At 43.8% G+C, this 23,124-nt stretch overlaps 1 protein-coding gene across 3 annotated transcripts in view; it reads right to left on the reverse strand.

The window, feature by feature from the left end:
- Nucleotides 1-23,124, reverse strand: part of LOC139322617 (integrator complex subunit 6-like) — a 30,766-nt gene that overhangs the window by 4,349 nt on the left and 3,293 nt on the right. For 2 of the 3 annotated variants that reach the window (XR_011600862.1, XM_070951773.1), the window contains exons 3-15: nucleotides 13,748-13,897; nucleotides 13,349-13,438; nucleotides 12,947-13,130; nucleotides 11,802-11,930; nucleotides 11,366-11,529; nucleotides 10,803-10,955; nucleotides 9,524-9,656; nucleotides 6,350-6,444; nucleotides 5,487-5,597; nucleotides 3,077-3,292; nucleotides 2,825-2,948; nucleotides 1,161-1,303; nucleotides 777-1,008 (exon numbers count right to left, since the gene is read on the reverse strand). Coding sequence is in view for 2 of the 3 variants with exons in the window: in XM_070951773.1 (XP_070807874.1) it covers nucleotides 777-1,008; nucleotides 1,161-1,303; nucleotides 2,825-2,948; nucleotides 3,077-3,292; nucleotides 5,487-5,597; nucleotides 6,350-6,444; nucleotides 9,524-9,656; nucleotides 10,803-10,955; nucleotides 11,366-11,529; nucleotides 11,802-11,930; nucleotides 12,947-13,130; nucleotides 13,349-13,438; nucleotides 13,748-13,897 (1,924 nt within the window). In the remaining variant the exon portion in view is untranslated. The remainder of the gene's footprint in view (nucleotides 1-776; nucleotides 1,009-1,160; nucleotides 1,304-2,824; nucleotides 2,949-3,076; nucleotides 3,293-5,486; nucleotides 5,598-6,349; nucleotides 6,445-9,523; nucleotides 9,657-10,802; nucleotides 10,956-11,365; nucleotides 11,530-11,801; nucleotides 11,931-12,946; nucleotides 13,131-13,348; nucleotides 13,439-13,747; nucleotides 13,898-23,124) is intronic. The other variant, XM_070951772.1, reaches the window with a different exon arrangement.

The following is a 23,124-nucleotide window of genomic DNA, read 5'->3' on the forward strand; positions in this document are numbered from 1 at the left end:
GAAACCAGATTCACTTAACAACCGGGTTACTCATTTAACAACAGCAGACAACAGACAACAGCAGGCCAATCAAAGAAGGAAAATACCCCAATTAACACATCCAACCCAACTTTTCTAGGACAGGCTGTTCTGTGGCTTTCAACAGCAGCCTGAAAAGCTGATCCAGGTAAGTCTCTTTCCCCTCTTGTTCTCCTGCAGAGCACACCTGAATTAGGTGAGCCACCTGCTGGTGAATGCAAGAAAGACCAGTGATACACTTTTCCCCCCCACTCATAAAAATGTAGGTGTTTTCATTCAGGAAATGCGTTACACCTCCAACGTTCAAAAGTATCATTAGTATGTAGTTTCCCTGAAAACAAGCCCTACCCTCAAAATAAGCCCTACTTGAGCCTGTGGAGCCGCTGTCCACTGCAGCCACAAGGCGAGGCAGGGTGATGGAGGAGCTGCCTCATGCGCCCCGAAAATAAGCCCTAGTACTTATTTTGGGACCCAAAAGAAAATAAGACCCAGTCTTATTTTCGGGGAAACACAGGTATGTACATGTCTCTCTTGTGCAGGTCCAAGGAAGTGCCTACATTGCATCTCTCTCTGCCTTGTCTGCACCCTGCAGTGCAGAAAGTCTACTCCTGTACCAGCAGAGCCCATCTTTCAGGGAGGGTTACAACAAGGAGGGCACAAAGAATAAAAGGTCAAAACTCTTGGCATCTGGGCAACTGCATTTATTTAGTTCTTTAGAACTTTGGTGCCGCCCGTCTGGTCTAGAGGCGGTTTTATACCTTTATAAGCAGGCGTGGTTTTAGTATTTAGGTTGGATGGGGGCCCGGCAGCTGAGGGCGACCCCTTCCCGCCAACGTGGTTGGCTACGACGGGCGGCGACTGCGGCCGTCTTAAGAGCGGGGACATGCTGCGCCTTCTCTTTAGGGAGGCCGGCGTGTTGGGCTCTCCTGGACGTTTGACTTTGTTCTGAGGACCGGCGACGAATTCATCCGCTTCATCGATCATCATTCCCTGAAAGGGAGGGAAAAAAAAAACACCATCAGTATAACCCACGAAGAACGACAGGCTGCGTCTCCTGCGTCGACTCCCTGGGGTGAGGAAGGGGATGGAGAGTTGAGGGTTTGGCCAGTAAGCAGAGCCCCTGCCCCACCCCTGCCAGCTACCTTTTTATCCTGCTTAAAAGGGTTTCCGAAAGTGTGAAGCCTTTTGGGCTGGTCGGGGTCAATTTCTCGAAGGGGAGAAGGCATCATCTTTAGGTATTCCTGGTAGTTCCCCATCTGTGCTACAGGAACACTGTGAAGGCAATCTGCAAGACAAGAGCCAGGTACCTCATTGGCCAAAGAGTCCGTATTTTCTAAAGTCTCCCCCTCTTCCCCCCCTCCCAAAAAAAAGCTTATGGCTGCGGTAAGAATTTCTCCACTGGAGAAGAGCCGCATCAAAGAAAACCGTGTATTGTTAGCATCTCCAATAACCTGTTTCCCAACATCATCATCATCTTTTAACAATGCCATAATCCATCGCGGGGTGGAGTCTGGGTAACTGAAGGAGCTAGCAGAGTATTTTAATGGCCGGATGCCCTTCCTGTCGCCAATGCAGAGTTTTGTTCAGCAGATAGATTCTCATTGTGCTCAGAGAGAGAGAAATATCTGCTTCCACCTAGGATCAAACTCACAGCCTCCTGATTGTGAGGCGAGAGCTCCACCTCTAGGCCACCGCACCACTCCAACCTTTTTCCCAATATGATGCTCCCCAAATGAGGAAGCTCAGCTCTCAGTACCGACTGAGAAAGCGGCAGCTACGGTTATAACACAGCTGCAAATGTCTTAGCCTCAAGCTCCACCGTTAAGAAGACTTTCCAAGTTGTCCATTCTTAAGCCGATGAGCAGCTACATCAGTCGTTTTTTCCTTGGGCACGTCCTCCCATTTTTTAAAAAAGCCTCTGTCCCACAGGTGCTGAAAAATGCAGACTGGGGCTCGAGGCCAAGACTAGCCGACAGAAAGCATCTCAAGGTAGTCAGTCCTTTAAGAGTTCCCTTGATTTGCAACTTCCAAACTTTTCTTTCTTTCTTTCTTTCTTTCTTTCTTTCTTTCTTTCTTTCTTTCTTCTTCTTTCTTTCTTTCCTTACATCCATCCATCCATCTATCTATCTATCTATCAGATTTATATTGCCGCCTACCATATTTAAAAAACAAACTCATAAAAAATCAAATAAATTAATGTAATAAAATCACGCCTGACCCCCACCTCCCGCCCCAGCGACAGCCAATCACACGAGCCATTTAATGGGCCTCCATCCCGCTCTGGGTTCCCCAGGCTCCCTGGCAGAACCAGGTCTTCAGTGCCTTGCAGAAGAGAATTAGTGTGGGGGCCTTTCTAATCTCTGGGGGGGATGATGTTCCAGAGAGAGGGAGCCACCATGGAGAAGGCCCTTCTTCTGGGTCCCACCAGGTGTATCTCCCTCGGGGATGGGACCCGCAAGATTCCCTGCCATCCCGCTCTGAATGGTCGGGTAGATGTGACTGGTAAGTGACAGTCCCTCAGACCATCAACTATTAAAACATTTCCTGGGAAACAAGTCCAAAACGAAGAGGCAAAGCATTCTCCAATTCAAACTGAACATAATCCACAGCGCCGCCCCTCCGAATTACTCCCAGGAACACGCCTGAACTCTGAGGTATAAAGCAGCTCCTTTGCAGGCACACGGCCATCCGTGTTCAACCCTTGATCCAGGGTTGGGAAAGAGGCAACCAAGGCTGCCTGAATTATCTGGAGGCAGACGTAAAAAAGCAACCCCCTGCATTCCCAGAACTCCACGGGAATCCTTACCTTCGTCCTGGCCTAGAATGAACTTGTGTGTTTTCAACAGGTTAGTTCTCATCCGGGTCAGCTGGTCTAAAAGGCTGCGACGAGGGATATCGTAAGCGTTACGGAAGGCCTGTGGCTTTAGATCCTGGGTTTGGGCAAAGAACATGATGGATTGGCTTTAGTGTCTTTTTTTTTTTTTTCCCCACTTCTGAAAAGCCGGAAGACCCAGAGTCAGGAGGCGCCTGCTTCCTTCAGATGTGGGACCAGACTCACCTTATTCAAGAGTCCTATGTGGAATCCAGCAAATTCCTTCACGTTCATTTCAGGCAGCCTCAGGGGAGAATCGCCCGAAATCCCTTGAAGCAACTGCTTGAAATCCTTGCTCTGGATGAGGGACAGGCCACTGGAATGACTCTTCACTTTAATGCCTGTCTCTTGCGGGGGTTTCTTACCCACTGACCCTATTATCCGCTCCGACTCTATTTTTGTCTGCAATGAAAATCACAGTGCCCGTTAATGACGGCCCACAGCCCTGGCGACGGTTTGTAGCATAAAGCAAACGCCCGACACATCGAAAGACAAAGTCTGCCTTCCGAGTGTCAGGGAGTTTCAATATTATTATTTTTTTTTAAAAAAAAACTGCTTAAAACAGGTCCTTCTCAAGGATTCACAGCGTTTTGCTAAAACACCCATCGCAATCATTTGTCGAGGTCATGCAAGCTTTCAAATTACACCATGGGGCACATTTCTTAAGCGACTCTGACGCATGGATGGCTTAAAAGCCTGCAAAATGGGAGGCAGGAAAGCTAATGGAGAAAGTTTTTGAACATCAGGTAAAGGCAGGAGGAAATGTTACCATGGCAAAGAGATTTTCATTGGCCAGAGCTCTACAGCCTCTGCTGCAAATAATCATGTTTGCCACGTGGGCTCTGCACAGCTTAAAAACTTGCATGCCTGGTTTTATATTAGTCCCATAAAGGCTACTGCACTGCAAAAGGGATTAAAGGTTTGTGCAGAAAGGGCCAATACTTCAAAGAAAACGGCAAGCAATTTAGAGCATTGACCCAGAACCTCTGTTGAACAAAGTTTTGGACAGATCAACCTTCTCACCCAAGAAGGCACAGCAACAATTTCCTCTAGATTCCCCTAAAATACATCCTGGTCTCCTGCCCTTTGGGTTACAGCTCCAGTTTAAGCAACTGAACTACAAATCATACAGCCCTTTGGCCAAATATAAGTATATACACTCGAAAGAGAATTTGTATAATTTAGAGAGAGAGAGAGAGAGAGAGAGAGAGGGAGGGAGGGAGGGAGAAAGAGAGAGAGAGAGAGAGAGAGAGAGAGAGAGAGAGAGAGAGAGAGAGAGAGAGAGATAAGGCATTATCCCAAATTGGACTTCTAGAGAATTAACTGTTTGGGTTTAGAAGCACACAGCCATATCCGGCTTCCAAGTATTTTTATAGACTCTACGTTGAATTTGAGGATTTGTTTTCATCACACATTCTGGCTTTCTCATGTAACTACTAGCAAAGATAATGGCTATCACAGGACAAACAGCAAAATTTAAGTCTACCCTGCCCAAGTGTTCCTTTCTCAAGTCTTTAGTGGCAATGTTACTCCAAGTACGGTGCAGCATTGCATCCCATAGAAAAACCAAGGAAATGTGATAAATCTCAGCTACTTCAATCTAGCTGCACCTTTCAGCTTTTTACCTCCTAAACTCTACAGGAAGCAAGTTGGGATCCTGAAGGCCTTTCTTGAATATCCCAAGATAATCTGAATGGTTTGGGGGAGGGGGGATAATTCTTAACGTCATCTAGTTGGTAGGCAGAGTTCTTAACCAATTACTCAAGTTATTCAAAAGAAGCAAAAGGGAAGAGGAGATTTCTAACAAGCCCACTACCTCAGCCATCCCTGCTTCCAAAGCAATAGAGCTGAGGGGAAGAGAATCACCTTGTGGACAGTTGTTTTGACCTGCAATGTTAAGTTTTTTCCAATGGGAAAATTTTCCCACTCTATGGGAAGATACTTCCAATACCATTCTTTAAAGCAGGGGTCTCCACCCTTTTGCGACTTGTGGAATTGGAACTCCCAGAATTCCTCCCCGAATGAGGCTGGGCTGATGAATTCTGGGAGTTGAAGTCCACAGGTTGTAAGGTTTGGGGACCCCTGCTTTAAAGCATCAAGGCACCCTTTAGCGTTTTCCCCAACCCATGCAATTTTAATACACAACTCAAATAAAACCCAAAGACTTCTTGGCATTTCTTAAATACTCAAAGAAAGGGATCCTTTGGGGAAATTCCCTAGCTTCAGTATTGTGATGTGTCTAATTTGGTTTTGTTTCTTAAAGAAAAAAAAAACCAGTTCCTATGTGGCCTCCAGGTACCAACAGCACAAAACAGCTGCTGCATTTTCAATGCTGACAATGCTAATGATTTACCACCACAGCCCAGTAAAAAATAAACAGCCATCCTAAAATTGTTTGTCCTCCTCTATTTCTTGTGTTACAGACCCAACCACTGCTTACTGGAGATGCAAACAGGTCTTTAACCTATCTCAAAAATAAGGGGGGAGGGGGGGAGAGACATTCCTTGGTGATTTATTTATAGAACTAGAGCAACACACACTAAAAAAATAATAATAATTAATGTACTTCTAATTTCAAAGGTTTTGTCGATACTACCTGTTGGCTGAGTTTTTTAAGGTAAGAGATAACACTGTAACTAAGTCCACAATCTAAATTATCTGATATCAGATTTGGAGCTCCCATCATCCTTAGGGCTTTCTTTAATGGCTATAAGGAAAACAAAATACACAAGAGTAAGAAGAGAATCAAATCTTTTTTCTTTCTTTCAAGAAATTGTTTGTTTGTTTGTTTGTTTGTTTGTTTTAAAAAAAGTCTCAACAGATCAGTACATGTGAAATTAAGGCACAGCAGAGTTGGTGCTCCAGTATGCCGTGTTTTATTTTTATTTTTATTTTTTTTTGGAAGCATGGATTCAAAGTCGTACATTCCAGTCGTTTAAAGCATCTCATTGTGGGTGTCTGGGCCACGGAACCAACCTGGCGCCCCCACCAGTTAAGAGCACAGAAGCTGGAGACCCTGATTGCCGGGATGATGCAAGTCCACAATGAGGCATCTTGCCCAAGCTATCCAGGTAATTCCATATTGCTCACCTAGTTTAATCAGCTTCCCTCCCACCTCTGGCTCAGCCAGATGCAGGGTTAAATGCTACCCTCTCCCTTGCTTATACTACTAGCAGTAGTAGCCCGGAGATCTGAAGTTAATGGACCCAGAAAGGGTGAAGGGGAGAAGGAGGGAAGGAGGGGGCTGAAAAATAAACCCCCCAAATCGGATATGCTAGGCGACAATTCCAAAACGTTTTTTTTTTTTTTAAAGGGGGAGTACTAAATTGCAAGCATTAAAGAACTTCGGAACCCTGCCATGCAAGTCGTTTTACTCAGAAGACATGCGAAACGGATGTTCTCTCAAGGAACAGCCGCCAGCGGTTCGTTTGGGCCCATAAAAAGGACAAAACTACATACCACTAAGTAGTAAGGAGGCATGGTTTTTATGTAGCTCTCCAATGCCTGTCGCCACTTCAGATTTGGCTTAAGTTTGTGAAACTTGAAAAGGTCATCTGAAAAGAGGAGAAACAATCCAAGTTAAAAAAAACCTGCCCACCAACACTTGGACGTCAAAGTAACACTATTTCCACGACATTTTTCCCTTAAGAACCAAGATCCAAAGGGATGCCAAATCCCAATGTTGGAACTGACAAAAAGATATTTTTGCTTCTAAAGACACACAGAACGCGATCGTATGCTCCAACTCCATCCAGGGTTACCACATAAAAGTAACACGTCTTAAGAAAAGACAATTTGGCCTAGGTGTGAAGTCACTGGAGCAGGAGCAGGACAACCTGAGCTCTAATCCCGCCTTGAGGCAGAAGACAACTAGATAGACCTTGGACCATTCACTCTCTCAGCTCTCTAGGAAAAAAGGAATGACAAGCCACTTCCAAAAATGTTGGAACTGGTTGGACGTGTCCATGGTGCCACCAGTAATCATGTCTGACACAAAAGCAAGGGGGGGGGGGAGAGAGAGAGAGAAATTGTGTTACTTTAGTTTGAGAGCTCTGAGGTAGGCCGGGGCCTGCTTCAAAAAATGGTTCAGAAGCAGTGCTTCAAAGCAGGCCGAAACCCAGGACTTTTTCAAAGCTCTTTTCAAATTTCGGTATGAAATTATTTTTCCAAGCATGCCATACAGCCTTAAACGGAAGCCAGGGTCTTTTCCTCAGCTTTCGGTGCAGTGTGTTCCCTTGCAACACAACAAGCTTGAAGCGAATGGGATGGTGGGTATCCCATGAACTGAGCAACGTTGATTGTTTTAAAATAGGTAACTAAGCAACAGATGGAATTCCTGATAAGCTCTTACTCAACTTTTCCTGATAGAAAAGGGACCTCAAACAAGCCATCGGGAACGTGTTACTTTTGGGAGACACAACTGGGTGGAAATTCTTCTTAGAAAATTCAACAGTTACTTGACAAAGCCAATCATCTGCCCCCAGTTAACTATCACCCCAGACGCGAAATCTCCATCTCATGCAAATCTGTAGCCTTCAACCGAAAACTGGGAAGGGCAAGTTAGAGAAGAGCCTTCATTTTAACATCTCCGTTAAGTATCTTTGCCAATCAGGCAAAGAAAAATATTCTCAAATTTTAATATAGCAAATATAACAATTGACAAAAAAAAAAAGTGGCAAGGAGCAGACAAAATCTGAGGAGCGGTCAAATCAAATCTATGTAGTTGGAAGCCAATAGGGATAATAAAACAGGAGCGATTTATCATGTAGGTTTTTTCACCTACACATATAAGTATTTGGAAAAAAAATATTAAAGAAGAATAGCAAAGAGTTCCTGTTTTCTTTGACCTACAGGAACAGAGCAAGGTCTGAAGCAACAGGAAATCTCAAGTAAAATTATATACCCCCTCAAAAGGAGGGAGGAATAGAATCTCTTATTTACCAGCAGTTCTCTCTCCAAAATCACTCTTTCAAAATATACCCAAATGCACAATGTAGGGCACAAGAATAAGCAGAAAGTGGCCTTCTGAAATGGGAAGGCCAAAAATAAACTAATCCACAATCCATCTGAATTTTTGCAACGCTTTTGTTCCAAGGAAACAAGAGTGCTCAGAGGGATAAAAAAAATTTTTTAGGAAGATACTCAAAAGACTTAATCAGCAAGTAATTCAGTTGTGCTTCTGGATATATTCCTCAACTGAGGCAAGAAAGAGCACAAGGCAGACACACTTCCATTTATCATTCCCCTGTTTGCAAAAATTACCCAACCACAGAGCAAGCATCTTGACTGTGAGTCATGCAGCCTGGGATCTCCACCCTGCTGTTCAACATTTAGTCAGCTGGACTGAAAAATAAAGACCTAAAAAAACGAGCACGTGAAGCGAGGTACAGATGTTGAAAAAAGAATCAGCCTGACGTTTGTTTTCGGTTGTGAAAACAAGTGGCCGACAGAGAGAGAGAGAGAGAAAAAAGGCAGAGCTGTCAAACTTGTCAAGTGCAACTAAGAGGCTCAAAACTAGGTCTCTGTCACTTCCAAGGCAGGGAAATCCATGCACGTCTGAACCACAAGGCCGGGGAGTTAGAAACGGAGCAGGACAAGGACTGATTATTGGCCTGCACAATGAGCCAAGAATCGGAGTTAATGGGCAAAGCTGAAATTGGGCTCAGTGACAAGAAGGAAAGCAGCACACACACAATCCCCGAGGTGTTTCCTTCCACAGCATTCACAAGTCAGAAACTAATTTTATCCTTTTAGGCAACGGCTAACCAACGGGATCTGCAATGAGCTCAGCTGGCACCTGAAAAAGGACTCGCGTTCTAAATTTGGGGGACAACTTCCGTAGGCAAAATGCTTACGTGTGAGTTGCCATCATCATCATTGCGGCAACTCTGAAGAAGAGGCTATCAAGTTTATACTGGGAGGAAGGATACTTGGGCACCTAGAGGCCATCCAGAGGCATTTGCGTTCAAACAGGGAGCCTGGACTCGGGTTAAAACGAAACGGGCTCCTCTTACCCAGACATTCTGCCTTCGGAACCAAAAACTGAACACGCAGCACGGCAACCTGGGTTTCCACGACTGAAGAAGTCGGGATCCAGGCTAAAATAAATCTTTGTGAAATAAATCCACCCAGAGATAAGGTGCTTATTTCTTGCAAAAGAAGGGAACAGCAAGCTCGGTTTTTTCTTTTCTTTTCTTTTCTTTTCTTTTTTTTTCCGCGTCCCCGATATTATTATAAACCCTTGGAAATTCTGAGCCCAAGTTCTCAAATGGAAAACAAAACACAGGGCTTTTAATATACATGCTGCTGCAAGAAATGTAGACACCACAGCCTGAAAAGAGGGAAAAGAATGGAGGTTGAACCTTACTCCAATTAAGGAAGAAGCTACGAGTCTAGGAGGTGAGCAGCATCAAACATGCACTGGCTGCAGGTGGCTCTCCTCCTCTGCTGCAGAGAAAAAAAGGGAGAGGGGGGTGTAAAAAGCCTCTTCTCCCAACGTAGCAGTTTGCAACACTTGGTACCCATCCCGTTTAAGAAAACGGCTGGCAAACATACAAGCACGGACACATATAGACAGACGTCGGGACGACCTTCCTACGATACGGGTGGGCAGGCGGGCGGGGCAGCGCTTACCGAGCAGAGGGAGCAGAACGGGATAGTTGTAAGGCATCACATAGAGATTGACACAGGTCAGACTGGTGCTGGCCTTTAAATAGCCAAAGGGGTGTCCGAGCTCGCTGTATTTTGCGCTGCTGCTCACGAAGACCTAGGGAGGAAGAGCACAGGGGAAGGGAGGAGAGTTAAGACACACCGGGCGGGACAGAGTGGCTTGCTATTGAAAAAAATAAGTGGTAAAAGAGGGGTGAACAGTCTGTATGTTGGTGAGATAAAAAGTTCGCCCGTATTTTTATAAAGAGGTAACTGCAGCTTCATGTCCTTTGATTTAAGTGTCTGGTTTTTCTCCAGGGAACCGATAGCTTTCCCAGCACTGTGCTTGAACTGCAACTCCCAAAACACCCACTCAGTGTAGCCACTGATGGCAAGGAGCGTTGTGCTCCTCTGTATTCAAAAAGGATCAGATTTGGGGGAAAAACAATATATATATATATATATATATATATATATAAGAACAAAAGTGGCCTAGAGAGTTTGTTTCTCAATCTGCCCTATTTATTATCAAAGCATCACTTCATCATGCTAAGATTAGGGCCCTTTAATCCTAATTAGCCCACAATCTCTTTTATAATCACCTGTCAAACAATTCTCATATTATCAGTTGTCATTCGTGTTAACACGAAAGACAAATGCGGCTTTTCCTGAATTCTGGGTCCCAGAGAGGGTTTAATCATTTCTTTTTTTTTCTCTCTCTCTCTTTTAAACTACGTTGCTGGAGAGATATGTTACAGTGACCAATAAGGCTGGACAAGGGAGTGGAGAAACTGTAGAAGAGTTTCAGGATCCAGGTAAAAGACAGGGGACTGGAAGGGGGGGAAAAAGGGAGATAAAATACATTCCCTCCACCCCTGCAAGTACTGTAGGGAGAAAAATGAAATTTTCCTGCCAATCCACTAACATTCTTACCACTCAGCAGCAGGCAATTCCACACAAAACTTGAGAGTTACCTGTGAAATGGATTATTACAAGAAGCCTGTGTGTGAAATGTCAAGGAAGGCTACCCATTTGCCTGCTCAGAATAGTATGGATGGTCCGAATGGCAGCCGGAAGAGGATGCTCTCTCCCTCAAAATCTTCAATTACGCCAAGAGTAGTAAGGATTGAACTGGGGATCCTCTGCAGGTAACCCAGCGGTACCCAGCGAAGGACCGGACCAATGGGATTGGTTCGGCTTGTTTCCAAACCTTTTTAAATCTGTACGGCGTTAAAGGATCTGAAGAAACAGATCGCGCAAGTACCTGCCAGCACACATGAGACAACTTCCGTTCCAAGATGTATTGCGTTAAAGGCGACGGTTCTAGTTCGTACTTGTCAAATGGCAGTTTGTCAATCACCATGGGTTCGCAATCCACGCAGGAGAACCTCACCACCGGATGAGCTGTGCGAGGGGGCTGGAAAGGATGGAACAAGCAAAGAGTCAGAAGCGCTGCCAAAGGTTCAGTTCCAGCCCGTTCCAAAAAGTACTTAGGGCTAACCATTGTAGCTTAAGTCAATACATACATTCAGAGGTCATTACCAACTTTTTTTTTTTACAAGGTTCCTAACAAACCTCTACGAAGAGTTATAAAGTAAACTAGCACTGATGCCATTCAGTGTTTTTAATATGCTCGAGGTCCTTCACAGGTGACATTTAAACTATTGGAAAGTCAGGTTTGTAGTACTTCCAGGAGATGGGAATGGATCTGAGGGACGGGACAACTCTAGGCCCTTTCAGACGAGCTTAGAACCTGTACTAAGAACACATCCGTTAGGATGTTGTCTCAACGAAGGGGCCCAGAATCCTCAGGAGTATCTTACATACCAGCGTTGGTGAATTCTGATCAGGCCAAAAAGATTCAGGAATTGGCCAATGGCCAACAGGCACCCCCGTTTTAGGGTTTGGACGCACATAGATGAGTTTATGACAGCTGTGCCATGACTGAGAACCGAAGGAATTGACAGGCCTTGTGGCATCCACCAGTCCATCTAAGATCCAAGGAAAAACAGCACAGTAAGAAATAGGGAGCATGAATATGATCGCCAGTTCTCTCTACACTGGAACAATGCAACAAAATAGAGGGTATAAATATTAGTGCAATTTCAATTTAATAAATTGGAGCACCCATCCAAAACCTAATTTGTATCATTTGTGTGAGTTCAAAGTCTTGGGGGTTTAACGGCCAGGTTCCTGTTTGAAGTAAACAAAGATCCTTCAACCAAGACCTATTAAGCTGAGGGTCTACATAAAGCTTTGTTACCTTCCCCAATGTGAGGAGGATCTGGTCCCGATTTTTCAAAATTAATGACCACACCACTCTGAACCTTCTGAGCAAGGGATTCTAAGCATTGGTTCAACATGCGCTGGGTCCGAACACAATACGAGCGCCCTGGAATACAAAACAGGGAAACAGACAGGTTTTAAATCAGGCAAGTTACAAGAAACGTACTGCAGGATTAAGAACTGAAGGAAGAGGGAGGCTGCATGATTTCATTTAAAGGTACTTCGGGGGGGGGGGGGGGGGGGAACTGGACTTGGAACTCTTTCAGAATCGAAGGAGGTGGTCATTTTTATTCCCATTTGATCCCAATTCTGGAAAGTTTTATATGGAAAGGGGAAAATAAGAATGACAAGGGAGTACCATGCTCCCTTGTTGACAGCATGTACAGCGGTTTTTAATTTGGTAAGGAATGTTTTTAAAATGGCTTTCTCTAATCGTATCTCGAAAGAAAAGTGTTTCTAGGGCCAGAAGGCAAAGTTTTATACGAAGAGTGCCTTGGATGTTCATGACGCTTCTTCTAGAACAGTGATGGCTAACCTTTTTCGGACCGAGTGCCCAAAGCGCGCCTGAATCCCCAATTGCAATGCGTGCGTGCCCCTGCATGTGCCCTGCGCAGGCACCCCGCTCCCTGCGCATGTGCCCCACCCCCCGTGCATGCATGCGAGACCCGAAGACCAGCTGGCTGGTGGGAGACGCTCGGGCATGCATGGTGGAGCTGAACTGGGGCGATGGCTCATGTGCAACCTCTGGCACGCATGCCATAGGTTCGCCATCACGCTTCTAGAACAACCAAAGAGTATTATTAACAGGGACCTTCAGAGCAATCCGATCTTTGTATTTCTCCCATAGCTTGTTATAGTGACAAGTTTGACAAAGCCTTCAGAAGGGCAAGGTTTACTAGATTACAAAATATAAAACTGTCTTCATAAACTCAACAAGGACCATTGCTATGGAGCTGCTGCACAGATGTTCCCAGAAAGCCAGCAGAGATTGTGGGGAAGAGAAAAGCCAAGGCACAACCCACAAGAGAGAACAAGTTGAACCAACTAAGGTTCAACCTTGTCTGCCCTGGCTAGAATCTCACACGGGGTTTCCTAGACTGCTAAACTGTGAAAGCTGGCTACCTCCAGTGACTTCACACATCTGTGTGATGGCAGACTCATCTGTGGGAACGCTCCCTAGCTGCTCGGGTTCCACTGAAGGGGCTCCGGGCAAGCGCAGCACGAGGGCAAACAGCCGTTGATCCCAGCGAAACGGTTCTTTGGTTAGCTCGCTACCAGGCAGGGGAGAATTCAGAGGCAGATGGAGCTGTAGAAAGAAGGAGAGAAACGTTTTAGCTAAGAGTCTGCCAGGACTCCACAAGCAAAGGTGGCCAAAATCACAGAGAGAGAGAGCACCACGTGAACAAAACAAACAATCCTGCATTTTTAATAAGTCTTTGATTCCTTTATAAAGAGAGTGTTGACATTTTAATAGCAAACGTGCCACGTTCAGAGCATAGCAATTTAGTCGTATACCTTACTTACCTCCTCTTGAACAGAAGAAGTATTTGTCAGCTTGTTTCCATCTGTGATGGTAATTAAAATCGATGGCTCTAAAAAAAAAGGATTCCTCCCCTACAGAAAGGAAGGGACAAAATGCCCAAATTAACACCTTCAAAGAATCAAAGAGGGTGATGCGTTCGTTGTTGAATTTAACCCCAAGGAGAGTCCTTACCCCAAGAAAAGAGGAACAAAAATACTGAATTTTTGTTTCTGGCTAGGAGGGGAGGGAAAGATTTCAGTCTCCCTGGACAGGGTGAGGGATTTCCCAAACGGCCCGTAGAATTTATTTTAAGCATTATCAGTAACCGCTCTGATCCCTTTTACACAAGAGCTCCTTTCAGATGACCAAGCGAGGGAAATTCAAGGCCAGCATCCCATTACCTGCCCGTAGTTGTCTATTCCAGAGACTAATCTGTTGAGGTTCAGCAGGTCAAAGGATGATCGCAGAGCCTGGCCCAGGGTGGTCAATCCAGACGCTTGCAGGTTTTTCAGTTCGTTCATGAAAGTGGCATGGTTCTCCTTCCATCCAGCCTAAAGGAGGAGCAAAGGCCACGTTTACTTTGTGACGGCCAAGAAAAAAGGGCTTCAAAACAAGTTGTTATTATTTTACTGAATAGGCGCGATGCAAGAATGCAAGTGATGAGGAACAATTCATTCAGGTAAGCACTGGATGAGCTCAGCTGCCTGAAGGACTCCAGTTCCAGGCTGGCCTTTCACTGCCCCCACTTTACTGAGAAGGCAACGTGGCACACCTTCCTTTTCTGCCGTTTCAATGGCTGGCAGCAGCATCTTTCAGATCTCATTCCAATAGGTTTAATTTAAGTGAATGGCTACAAAGAGCCTTTGAATCACGGCTAATCTTTTAAGGACTACTACATTAAATTGCCAAGCGTCACTGGGCAGGGAACATCCGCCAAATAAGCCATTCTATTTCATAGTCAAGAGTCCTGGAGAGTAATTTTTTTTCACCCCTGGAAAAAACGGTAGTAGAATATGAGAACTTTCCCAGGCTTTTAATTTTTTTTGGTGGAAAAAATAAAGGAACGTGGCCAGATTGTTATCCGTAGCCTTGGAATCACTGGACATGATTTCACTCTCTGTAAAAAGAAGTTCTATCGACATCACACAATTTTCCTCCTTAGCCTCTGCCATGTTCAGCACATAAAAAAGACTTTTTTGTACCCAGATATCCACCGGTGGGAGAGCCATTTTTTAAAAATTCCAGAGCTAAGTTACTTATCAAATAGATGTGAGGTATTTAACTGCAAATCCTCCTTCTCCCAAGAAACAGGTCTTCTCAGCATGCCAATGATGAACCTGTTCTAAGCTTTTTGTTCTCAACTTGCAAGTTGCTGTTAACATTTGCTGGAAACATTACAAAAGATTTAGGAGACAAGCTTTTTTAGTGGCTGCCATGATCTCATCTCTCCACACCCTACAACTCACCATCTTCAACTGTAGCTCTGTTTAAGATGCAGAAAATGTGACTGAGCAAAGTGTTGCAATTCCCTATCACTCTACTGTCAATACCCAATTTTAATCTTACAAATTAAATCTTTGGGTCTAAAACATTTTCCCAATAAAACTCTCGATGAAGGATCCACTAAGGGAGTAGCAAAATATCCCCAATACAAAAGCAGCAATTAGTGGCTTAACAAAAATTTAATTCACTAACCAAGAGCCACCCAAATAAATATAAGTATCAACTTTAAAATCCAGGAGTGTGATAAACCGTTATTCTCCGGAAAAGATCATTTTGGTTTAAATACTAACCAAGTCAAATTAATATATTATGGGCAGCAACTTAATACAAAAATGTGTACAATTTCATTTCAAGAGCTAGGCAATGCACTGCAAAACACTGACCAAATTAACGGAGTTTGCATTTTTAAACCATTTTTAACATTTTAGTACAAGACCCACCTAACTAAGGAGCAACATCTAGCCAACTTTAACTGGATCTTGAAATGCTAAGGGCAGTCAGACATGGTTAGCACTTTCATTGGGAACGCCAAAAAAGCCAAGAGCTCAAAAGTAGCTCTTGAGAAGTAACCCATCTCTCCAAAATGGTGATACCAAATTACTGCATTTTTGCCCCCCATGGAACAAGTGTGGGAAACTGAAGGCCGCTTGTGAGAGCTTATAGAGAGATGAAGTGGTGTGATTCAGTTACTGGACCACAACATCAGATCTAGATTGTGGCTCAGGTTTATTCAAATTTACACAAATGCATCTCGGCGTATATATTTGCAGCTATTAAAAATCTGAGTAACCACAGCCTCATTACTTGCAATATTCTCAATACATCATGTATGTTCCGGATACCTGACACCAAGTACACCATATTACACCAGGGAGGTTACTTGATGCCACACAACCTCCAGAGGGGCTGGAAAGGTGGTATGATCACAGGGCGTTTAGAGAACCAACTGCCCTTTCTCCCTCCTTCCTAGATCACCAGAAAAAGCGATGAATAACCTGCAAAATAATCCAGTAGATAATTCTCCCAAATATTTGTTCTGAACAGATAGAAATTGAATTAACCAATGTATTTGCTCAGTCGTGAATGCGTGAAGGCAGGATATACTGTAGATCACTCCTGATCCCAGTTTTTGGGTACGTCTAGTCTAGTGGAAAGAAGGGCTAGGGGTGACATGATAGTAGGGGTCCAATATTTGAGAGGCTGCCACAAACAAGAGGGGGCTCAATCTATTCTCAAAGCACCAGAAGGCAGGACAAGAAGCAACAGATGGAAACTAATCAAGGAGAGAAGCAACCCAGAAATAAAAGAGAAATTTCCTGACAGTGAGAATAATTAATCAGTGGAACGGCTCGCCTCTAGAAGTTGTGGGTGGCTCCATCACTGGAGGCTTTTAAGAAGAGACTGGACAGCCATTTGTCTGGAATCGTATAGGACCTCCTGCTCAAGGATTGGACAAGAAGACCTCCACCGTCCTTCCCAGCTCTGTTATTCTGTTATTCAATGCTATTTGTCTTTTGTTACAATCAACCCCTTATGCGAGAAAAACAAACTATAATTCACCCTTTTAAATAGAAGAACAGCCCTCTAAATCCACTGCTGCAGCCTAACAAGAACCCCTACCCCGCCCAAAAAAATGACATCTGTTAGAAGCTGGAGCCCTGCAAATGAAGAGACAAGTGTTCCTTCCAACAGAGAAAAATAACCACAGAGGTGTGCCTTAAGAATGACACACTGAAAAACAAGGAGGGGCATGATTAACTTGGCAAATTGCCAGAAATCTCCCCCCCCCCCGCCCCCACTTTATCCCAAAGGGCAGTGGTTGGGCCTTGTGAAGATCCAATTTTCATTAGACCTTGATGTTCCAAGCAGCTGTATCTCCCTAGACCAGCCTTTGCTGGCTGGGGAATTCTGGGAGTTGAAGTCCACCAGGCTTAAAGTTTGCCAAGGTTGGAGACCCCTGCCCTAGACCAAGGTGTCCAACCTTGGCCGCTTTAAAACTTGTGGACTTCAACTCCCAGAATTCCCCAGACAGCCCTACACAGCTGTCTGGGGAATTCTGGGCTTTGAAGTCCACGGGTCTTACAAGTGACCAAGGTTGGACACTCCTGCCCTAGACTAACCAGATGGCACTCAGCAATTAAACCACCACCCAAAAAAATAATAATAAATTGCCATGGGCAAATTTTTACCCAATGGCTCTTGGTACACGGTGCTCTTTGAAAACTCGCAAGCCAAGTTTTGCAACCTTTCATTAAAAACACCACACCCCGATGGAGTCACACACCACCATGGCAGCTAATTCGAGGAACAATACAAGCCTTCCACATCATACTTCCAGAGGTCAAAGAGAGAGAGAGAGAGAGAGAGAGAGAGAGAGAGAGAGAGAGAGAGAGAGGAGCAGAAGGACCTGTTGAAGAGATGTTGGGGAGGTGCTCCCTCTCTGCAAACAAATTAACATAAACAAAGGATTTAACCAGAGACAGTCCCTGCCTTAAGCCAGCTGAAAAGATTCTACCATGAATCGTGGGCAGGACATTCTGTCTTCGGCTCACATTTTTTAAACACATTCAAGTATGGCCAGACTGGCTCATAAGCAATGATTTAAATAATTGAAATCTCCTTTTGAAGGTCTTCTATACAGGTGGTCCTCTGACTTATAACCATTCGTTTAGTGACCATTTGAAGTTACAATGGCACTCAAAAAAAAAGGGACTTAGAACCGTTGCAGTATCCCCGTGGCCACGTGATTAAAATTCGGATGCTTTGCAACCAAACTTGTATTCATGTTTGCCGGGTCCCAGGGTCCTGCAATCCTGTTTTGCAATCACCTTCTGACAATCGGCAAGGTAGATTCATTTTATAGCCATGTTACTAATTTAACTGTGGCTAGAAAGGTTATAAAATGAGGAAAAACTCAACTGTCTCACTTACTCTGTTATGTTTCTAAGTTGAGGATTATCTGCACTTGCTAGGAATGGCCCTAGAATGGTCGTAGAATAGCGGGCTACAATTTATGTAGATTCTGCTCTTAATGTTCACCCCTAAAGGCCTGTATCTAATTCATTCAACCTGATAACGTTTTTCTTCACTTATGGACTAGAACGTTTTGTTGAAGTTCCTTCCACAAAAAGATGTGGAGACTCTAGAAAGAGTGCAGAGAAGAGCAACAAAGATGATTAGGGGATTGGAGACTAAAACATATAAAGAACGGTTGCAGGAACTGGGTATGCCTAGTTTGATGAAGAGAAGGACCAGGAGTGACAAGATAACAGTGTTCCAATATCTCAGGGGCTGCCCCAAAGAAGAGGGAGTCAAGCTATTCTCCAAAGCACCTGAGGGCAGGACAAGAAGCAATGGGTGGAAACTAATCAAGGAGAGAAGCAACTTAGAACTAAGGAGAAATTTCCTGACAGTGAGGACAATTAACCAGTGGAACAACTTGCCTCCAGAAGTTGTGAATGCTCCAACACTGGGAGGTTTTAAGAAGAGATTGGATAACCATTTGCCTGAAGTGGTGTAGGGTTTCCTGCCTGGGCAGGGGGTTGGACTAGAAGACCTCCAAGTCCAAAATCAGTGATTTGGGAACAATTCCTGGAACGAAGGAGAATCTACATGTGTCAGGATAAGGTTGCAGGATCCAATCTGGGCCGGTCCCTGGGGCCAGAGCTTTTGTCCTTTGAGCTTTTGGACTCGTGCTCTGAAGATGGGCTCCAGTACAAGTCCGAAAGCTCAGAAGACAAAACCTGGTGGTCCCGGTGACCAGACCAGATTGGACCCTGCACAACTGTTAGAAGACAGTACATCCCAAAGACTCCGTCTGCATTTGCCAGAAGAGCTGCTACTCCACAATGCCTTAGGCCTGATTCTGTTTCCCGGTACCCAGAAAGTTGCTCTCAGAACTTAAATTTATTAGGGAGGGAGTGATCGGGAAAACTGCATTTGTGATGGAAGGTTTAACCGTCTCCACAGGCTGCAAACCCCAGGGAATCCCAACACACGAGGCAATGAGGTTGAGAAGAAAAATGGCTAACTGTAAAAAAAAAAAAAAAAAAAAAAAGCCTAGGCAAACACAGAAGATCGTATTTCTAATACCTAAAGATAATTTTTCTGCTCCTCAAGAAACCAAGATTTAGAACAGAATAAGAGTTGGAAGGGACCCTGGAGGTCTTGTAGTCCAACCTCCAGCTCTGGTTAAATTTAGTACTGTCCTAGGCGAGATTTAATCTTCTCAAGCAGCCATAAAAGTAAATGTATGTGCATTAAATTCTTAAGGCAGGCAAAACTAGGCTTTTGGGAAGCTAGTATACCGAAAAATCATATGCAATTCTAAAATGAATAACGAAGGGGATGAGCTGCAGGGTATTAGCCTTTTTGGTACTTCCTGCCCCACCTGGCTTCAGATTTGACAAGATATTTAAAATGTATTCCACCAAGTTAATTTATTTTTATCTTATTATTCCAATTCTATAGTTGCTCTCCTTTTATTTTTAGAACTGTCCCCGGCCAGGTGTTATAAAGGTGTAAGGGACACTAAAATTAACATGTTTTGCTTAAGTGTCCAGAGAAGGCTAAATTGTTCTCTGACGATGTTAAGGAATGCTTCACCAAAGCCATTTTTCAAAATTGTGATGTGAATTTACTCCTGGACCATCCCTAAATTCCATCACGGGAGTCCACATGCAATTCCACATCTGAGGGTTCCCGAGTTTTAACAACGGCTCACAACTCACTATTTCCGATGCCACAACCTTTTACAAGTGCAAAGGCATGTATTTTGGAGGAGTTACGAAACTCTCCAAATTGGTCACATGTGACAAGAGTTCTGCTTTGTGTTCCTCGAGAAAGAAAACATCCATTTGCCACGAAGGGTTAAAAGACACTAAATTCCATTTTCAGCTGCCACTTACATCGAGAACGTCTACTCCATTTTGAGGCATATAAAGGCAAGCAGTTTTGGAAAAAGAAACAGGAAGAGCCTTCCTGACCAGAGTGTCACGAGAAGTTTCCGATGACAAGATCCGGAGAGACTAGCCAGAACAAGTCTTGCCAGCAGCCAGCTCTTCAGAGCAACAGATGACGTAGGGAGACCCAGAGGTGTGAACCAAAGCCAAGTCAGAGCACTACATGCACAAGTTTGCGTTGGCACAATTACATGCAGCCAAATGCAGATGTCTTGGTTGCTTCCCTCCATTCTTAACATCTGCAAAAGCCTTCAGTTGGATTTCTGGTGACCGGTTAAACCAGGGATCTGCAACCTTAAACTCAAAGAGCCATTAGGACCCATTTTCCACAGAAACGAAAACACCGGGAGCCACAAAAACCTTCCCGTGCCTGACTATTTCTTGAGCGGCCACAAAACTAGCATATGTAGTTGAATTAAACATTCTGTTTTCTTCTGAAACTTTTTCTTTTCTTGGATTTATCCATGGTTGGCCTACCGGGGGTTGAAAAGCTCAATAAATCGCATGACAGCAGGTGTCGCACATTGGCGGTTGTGACACATATTTTGACACATAGGGAGTCTCAGCAAAGGGGTGAAAGAGCCACATGCGGCTCCAGAGCCGCAGGTTGCTGACCCCTGGGTTAAACTGTGCGCTTTCTTCCATGGCCCCCTCTATTTCTCTGCCATGAACTGCTAAGGTTATCTGTAGACATTTTTGTTCTGCCAGACCCATTTCAATCCCCATTTTAAAAGTTTCATTCAACTTTTAAAATTCTGAAGCAGCCCACCAGAAACACAATATTCCACAGGGAGAAGGGAAAAAAAAGGAGAGAGCTTCAACCAGAGAGAGAGATTTAAAGACCATGGATTAGTTCTTCATCCAATCTGGAGGGACCTACCAAAGGATTATTTTGCTATTCAGGCAATACAAGGCGGAAGGGCTACTCAGAGATACTGCTATTTTTTTTTCCCTATAGGTGTTTTAAAATTCTAACTAACTCTCACAGGGATGTAAGACCACTTGGGGAAAACAATGCAGCCCTGCAATATGGAATTTCGATCGCTGGGCCATTCCAAAATTTGGTACAGATTGTAGACTTTTTGGTGCAAGCAGATAGTGAATTCAGGAAAACAGATACGAAGATGGAGAGGGGATGTTTTTCGGCTTTCCGAATGCTTGTTTACGATGTGGGATTTGCCCAACAGCTCTAAAAATCCAAACAGCCTTCAAAATACAGGGTGCTCCATTTCTATAAGACAAAACTCGTGCGTGAAAAAATAAACTGAAGAGCAAAACCTATGCGCAGAAGCTGAACAGCTTTTTGCCATGTTGAGAATTATGGTCTCAACTCATCAAAATAAAGAGGATGAGTCAATGAGATTGACCTGATTACAGATCTGTTTTGGGGGATTTCTTAGAAGATGAACTCAATGGTGCTATCTGAGAGCTCAGCGACAAATTAAACCCTATATGTGGTCTGAATGGAGACCCTTCTTAGACCGTGTCCCACAGGCCAAAGATCATCACATGAGTCAGACAAGAAAGAAGGGAGTGGCTGGTTCTTTTGCAACATTCCCTATAAGCCTGCAATCAGCCATCAATTACACTTCTTTCTTAAGGATCACTGCTCCCTATAGCCCATCCAATGTAGCTGAACACTTTACTTGGGAAATGTAGTTTTATGAAAAAACTGGCCTAGAAGTTCTTGAAGTCATCTCCTTCTCTTATTGGTTAGCTTTGAAGTTATCCTTCTTACAGATTAGCTATCGGCGCTGCTACAATAAATATTTGCACTCACTCAACTGGACTGTTCAGTGGCAGGGGAAGCAATGGCCAAAACTAAAATCGTTGGGGAATGGTTACAGATTACATACCTACTGGCTACCTACATTGCCAACCACAAATATAGCCTTTACACCTGATAGAATATGTGTAGCTCAGGGTTAAGTTGTGGGGTCCTTGATGCTCTCGGAGCAGAGTTTGTTTTCTGGCAGACGTTTCATGACCCAACTAGGTAACATCATCAGTGCTAGCCTTTACATCTTCTGGTTCACTTCTTTCAATAACGTGGCTGCAGGATCACAATTAATATTTAATGCAGTATCCTCAGTAACTAATTATGATTTTGTCTCTGTAGCGTGTTCACGTTTGGTATTTTTCTTCTATTTCCACCACCAATAGCACCAGAGACTTTGTAACGGGCTTTGCAAGAAATTTATTCTCAATCCTAATTTACAGGATTGTCAGCCTAATCTGGGACAAGAAGTGCCATTTCAATATCTTTGGCGTTCTGGGAGATCGCTAGAAACCTCAATTTAGTAAGGATTGGTGCAAAGCAAAGTTAAAGAGGACTGTTCAAGAACATGGGCAAGAAAAGGAAAGCGTGACTGAGATATTTTCAATGTTTTAAGGGAGCTGATTGTACTTTTTTTTAAAGTGTATCTTGTTTCCAGGAAAAGTAGAAATGCTTCCCTTGGGTTTCCTCAGTTCAACTTCAGCCATGGGGCTCAGTAGGTGGCCCTGAGCAACTCACTTTTTCTGACTCTCAATTCTTCTTGAAAGATGGAAGAATGGCTGTAAAAATAACAATGCAAACCATAGTGAAAACGTCTGAAAACTACAAAAATATATACCGTTTCCAGAATGGCATGTGTGCCCCTTTGACGAATTCCAGTCTTATTTTTGGCTGACAAAGATAAATTGTTTCTGAAGAACGATTAAGAAATCAAGAGCATATTTCAAAGAGAGCTACTGAAATGGACAATTATTCTTGGGATACATTTTCAACATGTTTGCATTAAGGAAATAACAAAGAGATGCACAATGGTAGCTGAAATTGTAACAACGGGCACTCCTAGTTGTTTGAAGCAAGCCTTAAGGATATAGAGAAAATTGTTTTCTCTGGAGGCAAAGCGAAAAGAGGCAAGACAGAATCTTCTCCTCACTGGTGTCAGAAGAAAATGGAAACCGAACTTCCAACAAATTTTTTGCTCATTTCCTGATCAATTCACAGTAGACAAGTGAAAGGAACAGGCTTCTGCACCCTGTTCCAAAAATTAAGGATACATTGTCAGTTCAGTTCAGATTCCATTTTCTCTTACTGCACAGGTCCAGAGTTTTAAAGATTTTGAAAATGCTACCAGACAATTGTTTTATTTTAGTTCTTTGGGAATGTGGCCAACGGGCAGTATTGCAGACCCGTTAACTTTGAGACCCATTTTTATCAGAGGGTCTTATGGCAACCCAAGCAATTTTAAGCTTTGTATAAGAATGAACATAAAAGAAAATGGGCTCCTAGCAGGGAATCCTTTTCTCAGAAAGAGGAAGCAAAC

This window comes from Pituophis catenifer, unplaced genomic scaffold, assembly GCF_029215685.1.
Source record: "Pituophis catenifer annectens isolate HBS135680 unplaced genomic scaffold, rPitCat1.0.hap2 SCAF_11, whole genome shotgun sequence".
Lineage (NCBI taxonomy): Eukaryota > Metazoa > Chordata > Lepidosauria > Squamata > Colubridae > Pituophis > Pituophis catenifer.